This window comes from Notamacropus eugenii, chromosome 4 (assembly GCF_028372415.1).
Source record: "Notamacropus eugenii isolate mMacEug1 chromosome 4, mMacEug1.pri_v2, whole genome shotgun sequence".
In the NCBI taxonomy this organism is placed as follows: domain Eukaryota; kingdom Metazoa; phylum Chordata; class Mammalia; order Diprotodontia; family Macropodidae; genus Notamacropus; species Notamacropus eugenii.
The window spans coordinates 396,192,015-396,203,904 of record NC_092875.1 but is presented as its reverse complement, the minus strand read 5'-3'; the positions used below and the strand labels follow the sequence as shown (position 1 = coordinate 396,203,904).

General features: G+C 38.4%; 1 protein-coding gene across 4 annotated transcripts in view; it reads right to left on the bottom strand.

The window, feature by feature from the left end:
• Positions 1 to 323: 323 nt before the first annotated feature.
• Positions 324 to 11,890, bottom strand: part of LOC140501692 (serpin B11-like) — a 37,509-nt gene continuing 25,942 nt past the window's right edge. For all 4 annotated transcript variants that reach the window (XM_072605537.1, XM_072605536.1, XM_072605538.1 and 1 more), the window contains 4 exons: positions 10,218 to 10,335; positions 3,930 to 4,072; positions 2,862 to 3,017; positions 324 to 1,306 (listed from right to left, as the gene is read on the bottom strand). In XM_072605537.1, coding sequence (XP_072461638.1) covers positions 905 to 1,306; positions 2,862 to 3,017; positions 3,930 to 4,072; positions 10,218 to 10,335 — 819 coding nt within the window. In that variant the 3' untranslated portion in view covers positions 324 to 904. The remainder of the gene's footprint in view (positions 1,307 to 2,861; positions 3,018 to 3,929; positions 4,073 to 10,217; positions 10,336 to 11,890) is intronic.

Here is an 11,890-nt window from a genome sequence, read left to right as displayed (position 1 = left end):
TTTTTTTTTTTTTTTTTTTTTGGCAATCTTATCCCTACCCCTTTTTCCCTTTTCCACATACTTCTGAATTGGCAAAAGCAAGGGAAAAAAAGCAGCTCCGGCATCTTTTAGAAGTTTCTGGAGAGCTGACTATTTCAGCTCTACTATCCCCAAGGTAACAACCATCCTTCTTTCAGGTACTGAGAATTCATAATTTGCTCTCTTTTCTTTACTCTTTCTAGATAGGAGAAATACAAAGAAACCACTCAACTTCTCTCCTAAGCAATGAGTTTCCTTCAACCATTGCTATTTTCTCAGTTCACACAAGAAAACACAAATCAAAGTTTTCAAAGTTGCCTTCCATATTTAATTCTTCCAGCAATTAAAAGTTATCAAAGAAGTTAAGACTTATTTCATTCTTTTATTAATAATCATCATGATATTTCTGAACCAAAATAATAATGTCATCTTTATACATGAATGACATGAAAAGCAGATTTCCAAAACTCAAACTCCCTGCTAGCTTGCATTGAAAGAATGTAAGTTTTTTTACCTTTGCAACCCTAATACCCAGCAAAATACCTAGAACACAGTAGTTACTAAATGAACTTTTGTCTAGAACACAGTTAAGTTTTTGTGGTTCTTTGTGCGACTATGGTTTATAGTTATTTTGATTTATGCAATAGTTCATCAAGATATTCAACTAAGAAAGACTAACCCCTTAAATTGTCCTTATTACTTTGACAATGGCACTACTGGAGGCTGTCAGGTAAGGACCAAGAGAAGAAAAGAATGAAAAAAAGGTGATATTCAAATGCAGTTTTGTATAATCTTGTGACTTTCTCCCTTTGTAGTAGAAATATTTTAATTACCCTTATGCCTTTTCAATACATCTAGCCCTGACTGACACCACCCTCTGCCTTGTTTATGGAGAGAAGAACCTGCCACAGAAGAGAATTGTGTTTGTATAAATGTGCTTTATGAAGAAAAAAAAAGGGTGATCAGCCACAAATGTGACTCGAACAGGAAGCTTCTTTGTAGTAATAACTTCCCCTGTAGCAGCAGATGCCTCTGTGCCCTCTTCATTAACATCTATAAAGGATTCATGGATAACTTTCGATAAACTTAAGGAACTATTTGGAGATAGTCCAGAAAGGTTAGCTTTTTCAGGGTTAAAAATATCTATCATCCCTAGTGTTTGTAACACAGAACTTAGCTCGTATTTCATTCCAAGTTTGAATCGAGGAACTTGAACATCAACTTCTTTCTCTATCGTGAAAGAACTGGTCCACTGTTGGAATGTCTTCAAGTTGAGCTGTTTCTCAACCTAAAAGATAAAACTCAGAATAAAACTGATATGGGATTTTGCAATAAAAATTAGATTTGTTTTTATATTTTTATGGTTCTCTGTGTGAGGCTGGCTGTATACACTGGGCCCTTTTTATTTGCATTTACATTATAGTCAAGTTTCACTGGCCTTAAAAAAATGTCTTCTATTGAACATGCCCCCTCCATGGCTATCAAAATCATAATTCACTTGCATTTTATAATTCACTTCTCAACTGCATAGTTTATAACTTGTTCCTGTCAGTTCTTTATCCCTCCATCCCTTCCTTCACTGCCTTGCGCTCTGTTTACATAATCACCATTATATAAAAAGTATTTCCACTAAGAACATTATTGACTACTTTCACAGTCTGTTGTCCATTTACATCATCCTCCATCTCTTCTCTATTTAACGTTTACTTTGTCTATAGCAGCTCCCTATGCGATTCTATCCTACACTACATTAAAGTTTATATTTCCCTACAAAGACCAAATTATCTCTGGCTAAGATACTAACTCCACATTATGCTATTTACACCTTAACTTTATTCTCCTTCAATACAGGCATGTGCCAGGCATGGTGGCACATGCCAATAGTCCCTGCTACTGGATAGACTATGGCTGGCATAACTCAAACTCAAAAGTTCTGAGCTGGGTTATCAAGTGTTCATAATAAGTCTGGCACCAGGATGATGAACCAGAGATCGGGGGCCATGAGGCTGACAAAGGAGGGGCAATCTGACAGAGATCAAGAAAACAAAGCAGGTCCAAGTTTCTGTGCTGACTAGTGGTGGGACCAGGCCCGTGAATGGTTACGACAATGCCACCCTAGAGATCATTTAGTTCAACTGTGTTTTGTTCCACATTCCCTTCTCTTCCCCCCCCCTCCAGTTGTATTGCCTTTGTTTCCTCAGTGATCAACTCAATTTTAACTTCTTTCACAAAGCTACCTCTGACACAATCCACCCCCAGAAAGAGGACAGGAATTTTTCCAACATTTTCCCAGGACCTCTCCATGGTACTTAACTCACTCATCTTGCATCATGCTTGTTGATGTCACTTGTCTTCCTTCGTTGATTGTAAACTTCTTAAAAGAAAAGCCTATATTTTGTCTAGTTACATATCCCCTAAACCTAGCAGAGTTCCTTATAAATATTAGGAATGGAAATGCTTGTTACTGAATTGAATAAGGAAACAGAAGCCCAGAGGTTCAATAACTTGCCCAATATCACATAACTACTTAGCAATAGAGCTTGAACCTGATCCTCTGGTTTTTTGTCCAGTATGCTGAACAAAACATGCACCTTTACTTGTCTACATGGTATATTTTGATTGTTCTTCAGGTGTTTCACGTAAGTATACATTATTCTCCCAAAGTAGACTCTCTTCAAGGACTGAGACTATAGTTTCTAATTCCTTTGACTCCTCCACAGAACCCAGGGCTATGCATGTAAAGTTATCCAATAAATTAATTCTGAATGAATAATACATGAATGAGCCTCATGTGGCATTCATGCAGTATATATGTTTATGAATAGATTTTGCAATAGCTTTACCTGTTCTACCTGTTCTGTGTCTTTTGGAAGAAGTATAATCATGCTTAGATCTCCACTAGCATATGGAAGTTCAAGGACTTGCATCTGAGGTTCTTTTATGAGAGCCACTTTAAATGTTCCAATTTGACGCATCATGTGCACAGGTATAGTCTGACCCTGTTAGGGACAAGAAAAAGAAAAATATTAAATATTCTGTGGTGTGCAAAATACAAACGTGTATAGGACATGTGTGTGTGTGTATATAATATAGTCATGTTTGTACAGCATGTGGCCACCATATATATCATCCTGACATTGACATCATGCCACATATAATATCTTGAATGGACAACACTGCAGATAAACAGAGAGCTGGGTCCAAAATTGAATAAGAGGAGCAGAGTGAATCAAAATACACTTATGAAATTGCCAGCACTTTTGACAATTTCAAGCTACTCCATGACACAAAAACATATATATTCTTCCAGTGATCAAATCAAAATTGTAGGTGATCCTAGGAAAAATGGAAAAATTGCATGGTGTGCACAAAGAGAAATTGTTGCAAACATGTTACAATTTGAACTTCTGTGGGAAGGTCCTGCATCAATGAGATCATGGATCCATTGAAGTTTAAGTACAGCAAATAGGTCTATAGGGGTGCACATGCATGTGCACACACACACACACATAACACATCATGTCCTAAAAGTCTTAATGTAGTTTTAAGCTATTTGAGCTATTAAAACTTAAAACTGCATTGAGGTTTGAGACACCCTATATATATGTGCATCTATCACATATAATATGTATGTGGATATATATGCAAATGTGTGTTTGTATATATCAATAGATGATAAGCATCTGGGTCATACGAGATAAGGAAGAGAGGAGAAGGAGCTCTCAGAGATCATCCTCAGTGTTTTCAGGTGAAAAAAAATGAAACTTTCACAACCCTGAAATAGCTTAAGACATGTTAAGGAATCTGTATGAACACAGATAAAATTCTTCATGAACCTTTTCTAGATTGTACCCATAGGATAACTGTATTTCCCAAACAAATGTTGACAAATATGGAAATGAGTTACATACCTTTCTTAGCTTAAAGGGCATTTTAATCGTCTGTCTTTTCTGAAATTTGGTCTGCCACTGTCCTTTAAAGTAGATAGCATTCACCAGGACTATGACGGAAGTAGTGTCAAGTGTTCCTTTATTAAACAAGTTCTTTATTTTTCCTTGTAAAATAAAGGGGAAACAAAAACAAGGAAAAGGACACTGTTTGCTTTTTGTCATTACACAAGGAGGTTTGGGATAGTGGACCATTAACAAGACAATGGGACGCATTGGGATTTTTTTTCCCACACTGATAATCAGTATGAACTGCTGAAGTTTTGTTTTGTTTTTCTATATTATACATTCATCTTTCACTTCACATTACCATGAAATCAGAATCCATTCCAAAAATTAGAAAGGCTTCATTGTTCCCAATCAGAACATGAAAACTTCTGGAAGGTGCTGGTATCTTTGCTCCAATGAAATAATTGCTATGATTATTTATGGGCAATGACTTCTCATACAATAATTCTATTTGTTTGGAAATGTGTTCATTAGCTCTTTGCACTATCGTTTTCATGTTGATTAGTTTGAAGTTCTATTTTTCACAGCTTGGCTACTACTAGCATCACAGATATGGACTGTGCCCACATTTTTAGCAAATAATATAGGAAAATCCACATTAAAAGAAAAAGATTAAGCAAAAAGTAGTTATATGTGTGTCAAACAGACTTCATAAGAAGGTTCACCAGAATATAAATAGCTCTTTTTTACATTTAAAATGGGTCAGCTTACAAAAATTCTGTTTATATTCAACTTGGCAAACAGCTGCTACACAAAGTAAGACACAGGTATCTAATATGGTGATTTTGTACAAACTGGTAATGTAAGTTCCAGTGAGAAGCATCTTCCTAAGCACCTAAAGTTATAACAAGGGGCAAATAGGAAGAATTTAATTTAGTGAAGTCACATGATCCCACAACTAGGTGGTATAGTGGAGAGAGTGCTAGAACCAGAACCAAGAAGACACAAATTCAAATCTTACCTCAGAGATTTAGTAATTATTTGAAAAGAGGCAAGTCATCTTACCTGTCAGACTTACTTTCTTCATCTATAAAATGAGTAAGAAGAGTAAGAAGTAAACTACTGCAATTCTGCCATACTTCCTTCCAAACAACCATAAAATAGAGCACCAAAACAAGTCCTAGAATAGTAGAACCAGCAAAAAGATGGGGTGAAACAATCTTTTAGCCCAAGAAATTTAGAGGACAAGCAAGAAAGGTCAGTCTCACTCAGGTGAAAGGAGAGCACAACCCAGGACAGGAAGCATCCCAGCAAGCCAGCAACAAGCTTCACCTCATCAAACCACTGGAAGATACTGAGCTCCACTTCAGTGGAGTAAGTAAATGTCAACACCAGGACCCACCATGTGCCTTAGCATAACTATGGGAACTGGCAAACAGGCAGCTTCCAGAGGCCAGATTGCCACATGCTGCAGCACAGACCCAAAGAAACAGGAGATGCCTATCCTACAGGTACCTAAGTAAACAAGTAGTTACCAGTCATCAATGGCCCTACCAGGCTTCAGCTCAGCTCTGAATAGACAAGCCCCCTGCAGAGACCTTACCACAATGTGCTTTCAGTGTGGCTACAGGGAAACACAGAAACACCCACTGGGCATCAGAATATGCCAGACACCACTGCTAAGACCCCAGCTCAGGACCAAGTAAGCTGCCAAGTAAGCTATAGAGTCCAGCAGTGCCAGCCAGCCCACATCCCACCCCCTCAGTGTAGCACCAGACGAGAGGGTCCCCTATGGGCCTCAGAAAAACATAAGTGCAACACCAGACAAACAAGCTAAAGCCCCTGACACAAGAAGCCTGAGACAGTGCCCCTTCAACCCTGGGAGTAGAAGACAATTTTAAAAGAAAGAGGAAAGAAGGAAGGAAGGAAGGAAAAAAGGAAGGAAGGAAGGAAGGAAGGAAGGAAGGAAGGAAGGAAGGAAGGAAGGAAGGAAGGAAGGAAGGAAGGAAGGATAAGCAGAAAACAACTATAACAACAACAACAAAAGAACTTGATCATAGAAAGTTATTATGGTGGCAGGGAAGACCTGTCACAAACTCAGAATAGGACAACAATGTCAAAATGCTTATGGACAAAACCCAAAACAAAAATGGGAAGTGGTCTCAAGCACAGAAAACTCTTGTGGAAGAGCTCCAAAAGGAGCTTAAAATCATGTAAGAGAGATAGAAGAAAAGTTGGGAAAAGAAATGAGAGTGATGCAAGAGAAATATGAAAAAAGAGTCAACAGCCTGGAAAACTGCTTAAAAAGTAGAATTGGCCAAATGAAAAAGGAGATTTTAAAAAGTTCACTGAAGAAAACAACTCCTTAAAGAGTACAATTGGCCAAATGGAAAAGTACAAAAAACTTACCTTAAAAGTTGAACTGGACAAGTGGTAGCTAATGACTCTATGAGACATCATGAATCAATCAAGCAAATTCAAAAGTGAAAAAATGAAAGAAAATGTAAAATACCTCAATGGAAAAACAGCTGACCTGGAAAATAAATCTAGGAGAGACAAATCATAATAATTGTACTAACTAAAGCCATAATCAAAAGGAGGATCAGGACAGCATCTTTTAAGAAATTATCAAGGAAAACTGCCCTAATGATCTGGGACCAGAGGGCAAAATAGGCATTGAAAGAATCCACTTATCACTTCAGGAGAGAAATCCCAGAATAAAAACTCCAAGGAACACTATAGCCAAATTTCAGAACTATCAGGTCAAGAAAAAAATATTACAAGTGGCCAGAAAGAAACACAATCAGTCACAATCAAGAGTCACAATCAAGATCACACAGGATCTGGCAGTTGCATCATTAAAGGACTGGAGGTCATGGAACATGATATTCCAGAGAGCAAAGAAGCTAGGACTTACAATCAAGAATCACTTGTCCAGCAAAATTAAGGGGAATACATGAAGGAGGGGGGAAGGTCATTTGACAAAACAGAAGGATTTCAAAACTTCCTAAGAAGAAGACCAGAACTAAACCAAAATTTTGACCTCCAATATTAAGAAATAATGGAAGCATAAATAGGTAAAAAAAAAAAAAAAAAAAAAAAGAAAAAGAAAAAGAAAAAGAAAAGAAAAGAAAACAGAAGGGATTCAACAGACTAAATTGTTGACATCCCTAAACAGGAAGATGATATTTATAACTCTTAAAAATTGTGTCAACAGTACAGAAAAAAAAGAATATACATGGACAGAGGATATGGGTTTGAGGTGAATTTGAGGGAATAACAAAAAAATTAAGGGATGAGAAAGAGGACTGCAAAGGAAGGGAGAGGGAGAATGGGGTAAATTATCTCACATGAAGAAGCAAAAAAGACCTATAACAGTGGAGGGGAAGATGGGAGGGTAGGCAACAAGCATCACTTGAACCTTACTCTCATCAGTATTGGCTCAAAGAGAGAATAATAAACACAGTTGGTTGAATATATAAATCTATCTTACCCAACAAGGAAGTAGGAGGGGAGAAGATTAAGTAAAGGGAAGGGGGCTGACATAAGGAGAGGGCAGATCGGGAAGTGGCAGTAAGAAGCAAAAACACTGGTGAGGTGGAAAAGGGTGAGAGAGAGGACAGCAGGAGGGAGAAATTTTATGTAAATACTAGTTGCTCAAAATTTTATGTAAAGGTTAGATGTTAAATGATAATAATATCTGTCACCTCTGAGTGAATATTTTTTAACTCAGTAAGAACTTATGTTTCTGATACATACTGGGCAGTGTGCTAGGTGTTGTTCAAAGACACAAAGAAGGAGAAGATATAGTGCCTGCTTCTATGAGGATTACTTTATTCTATAGACATGTGTTATACCATTACTATATAAATGTACATTTGACTTTATTTACAGAGGAGCAAATTTTATGGAAAAGGTCCTTACCTCCAATAATATCCACCACTGATCCATTGCCATCAATGGACAAAGAGCCCCAAGAATAGCAACATCTACTTCTATGCCAACAGCCTTGCCTCCAGCCTGGCCCCCATTGCCTTTAGGCAGGGGAACGATGACTAAGGAAAAGGTGCCTGACATCCCCACCACCAACACCAACCACTAACTTCCCCCAAGAGGCAGGTAATCTTAAAGGCCCAGAAGCAGCAATGTTCCCAGGACCACCAGCCCAACTCCTGCAGAAATCATCCAGAGTAGTGACCCTTGTGGAGATGTGACCTGTCAATCTGCCTCTAAAGGTTCTACAGCTCCTACCTCCACAATAGCCAAAGTTCTTGAAGACTCAAAAAAAGAAAGTTCTCATCTCCAAAAGCCTTGGCACTGTGAAAATGATTCAACATCCAAAATTGAGACTTTTAAATGGTGGAAATGACATTAATGAAGAAGCATTACCATTTGCTTTATCATTCATTACACCTTAAGGAGGGGCAGCTAGGTGGTACAGTTGATAGAGCACCAGTGCAGGAATCAGGAGGATCTGAGTTCAAATCTCACCTCAGACACTTGACACTCACTGACGGCATGGTCTTCTTGGGCAACGAAGGACAAACACACGCACCTTAAGGACCATGAGAACTTTCCATCTACCCTGCAGCTGAACTATTCCATAGGTGTTCTCTTACCCTGTTAAATGTCAGCACCAGGAACAGAGATTGTTTTGCTTTCCTATTTATATCCTTCTCACTTAGAACAGCACTAAGCACATAGTAAACATTTAAATGACTTTTTCATTCATTCTTTCATTTACATTTTGATATTCATCCATACTGATTTAGCTTTTATTTTAATTAGCTTAATTCTCTCCACACTATGGGGTAGGAGGAAAGGAAATCAACATTTATTAAATGCCTACTATGTGCCAGGCACTGTGCTAAAGACACTTTACAAATATAATTTCATTTGATTTTCAAAATAACCTTGAGATGTAGGTGCTGTCATGACCCTTATTTACAGTTAAGGAAATTGAGGCAGAGGCTAAGTGATTTGTCCAGGGTTACATAGCTAGTGTCTATGGCTAGATTTGAACTCAGGTCTTCCTTATTCCAGGTCCAGCACTCAATCCACAGTGCCACCAGCCTATGGGATATGAAAATGGGCTTGTCACATGCACAATTTAACAGAAATGTAATTTGAGGCAATTCTCTGAGCTAGATAACAGTTTGTTAATACAGTAATGAACCTATTAATAAAAGATGAGTCAAATTTTACTGCCTCTAGTCAAAAGACCCTAAACTGAAGATGCAACTCATTTCTATAATTATAAAACAAAGAATAGAGCAAAAACCATATAATTTCCCAGAATTACAGAAGTGAGGGATCCTGATTAGTTACATCCAAGAAACTGGGCATAACATACATAAGGAATGGAGACCAGCCCTGTGCATCTCTAAGGAATGCTTCTGTGAATTTTCTGGACCCCTGAGATGGTCCCTGAGGTCACTGATAGGGACTCAGGTATGCAAACTCGCTGGCCCCTGGAGGAGTAGATAAGACCACCTTTGCAACTGCTAAAGATGGGACAAGGTCAGTTAGTACAGCTTCTCAGGGATCACACACAAACCTTAGGAAATGCTGAGATAATGTTTTATGAGAATATTGAAAACAGAGTTGTTTTTTTTTTCTTTAACTAACAGTAACTATGGAAAAGCTTAAGCCTTTGGTATCTAACTTCAGAGAGAAAGGGATTAAACCTTTGTTATATAGAGTACAGAATATGTATTAATAGTCATATGACCTTAGATACAGATCATAGAATACAGAATATGGTTACAGAATAAAATCATTTACAAAGTAAAAGCAAATATAAAATACAGGGTCAAAAATTAATTCTCAGAGGCTATTCCATGCACCTTTTCCTCCCTGTAATCGAAAAACCTGTAAATTTTACAGCTGGAGGAGTCTTGGAAGTAGATTCTTGTTCAGTTATATGAGTAGGACTAGGTGGTCTATGAGATTCCCTGCAAACCTGAAATGCAGGAATTCTACCTCTTCACTCCTAACTCAGTACCCTTTCTCCTATGGCATTCTAGAAACTTAGAAAAGCTGGCATTTCAGTCTTAGGCAGAGAGATCTACATCTTGCATCTCTTCATTCTATAAAGCAAACCTTTGTAGTGACCATTTGGAAATATCTAACACAGTTGTCTTTGGCTTGCATTTTCACTGTCAGAAATTACAAGGGCACTGACCTCTCTCTGATGGCCTCTCCAGCACCTCCTCAGGGAAGGAGACTTGCCCACATTCTTGAGTACATAGAATGTAGACAGAAACTTGGCAAGGCAGCAGTTGGAACATGACTCAAGCTTACCATTGGTCTTACTTTCAACCCAAGCATTAATCATTTTCCTGGCTTCCTCTGGAGCATGAATGAAATCTACCATCTGCATCTTTGATTGGTAGAACTTTTCTGAACAACTTAAATACTGCTGTAATTTAAAAGACAAATTTACAAAAAGTTAAAAAGACAGAATGAGAATAAAGCCACTAGCACAGTAAGCCCCTTAAAATAATCAGCACAGCTCATACCAAACCAGTATTTTAAGTTATCACATGTAAGTCTCCCTAAGGAAAGATAAGAGGGGTGGGAGGGGAAGAGACTCTATAGACATCTCCTTATGAACCACATCTAGACAGACCCATGTGGACACATGTAACCCACACAGGCAAAACATAGAACAGTACATCCACAGATTCCCCTGCATCAGGTTCATAAGATGCTTTCCTATCCATATGGGTTAGGTATCATAAGTCTAATTAATCCCATTTTGTAGATGGGAGACTCTGGCCCAGGGGGATGTGTATATGTAGTTAATGGGTAGCCCCAATGCCCAGATCTCCCCAAGTCCTAGGCCAGTTCACTCCCACAAAACTATGATGTCTCCTTGTTATTTGAGTCAGTCACAATTTGCTGAGGGTAAAGCAGATGATTTCTAAAGTTATATGGAGCAGAATCTGCTGAGTAGGCAAGCTTTGGGGACAGGCTAAGGGGCAGCTAAGTAATGCAGTAGATAGAGTGTCAGGTCTGGCCTCAGATACTTACTGGCTGTGTGACCCTTGGCAAGTCATTTAACCCTATGTGCTGCTGTTTCTACATCTATAAAATGAATTGGAGAAGAAAATGGCAAACCACTCTGGTATCATTGCCAAAAAAAACCCTAAATGAGTCACAAAAGAATTGGACACAATTAAAAAATGACTGAACAACAAATGAGGGGAATCACTGACACACCAGCCCCTTCCCTCTTATAGCGCACCCCCACATACACACAAATCCATTATCCTGGATGATCCAGGGACTTCAAAAACAGTGATGAGAGGATTTTTGGAGGCTGTTAGACTTTGTCTTAAGTCCAGCCACACTGTTTTACACTTGGCAGGAGCCAAGTTGTATAGCCAGCACTTAGTAAAAGCCCATTTTAAAACACAGCATTTGCTTAACCTCTCTCAACTTTAGTTTACTCATCTGTAAAACAGAAAATAATAGCACCTACTTCAGAAAGTTGTTGTAAGGATCAAAGGAGATCAAATACAGAAAGCTCTTGGCAAGCTTTGAAGTGCTACAAAAACATTAACTATTATTGTTATTTTCCATACAAGAAGAAAGTTGTTCTAGATCAGCTCCCTTCCAACTCTAAATTCAAAGTTTTTGACCTTTGCTAGCTTCCTACAAGGCATTTGTTGCAAATCAGAGGAGAAACATGCCCAAGAACATGCATGGCCAGTCATTCAGGACTGAGATTTCCTGGCCCCTGGTCCAATGCTCTTTTTGCTACCCCACAATGTTCTCTGCTCCTGGGGAAATTACATTTCAAGGTAAAGATACGGGGAAAAGATGAGGTTATCCTTCTCTGTTTTGTTTGGGGGAGCCAGACAGATTTCAAACTTTCTACTTCTTCTTTCACTTACAAGTCAACATTTCGGGGGGTGGGGTGAAGATTTCACCAGCATAGGAGCTCTCAGTGAGGAATTCCCTTTACAAAA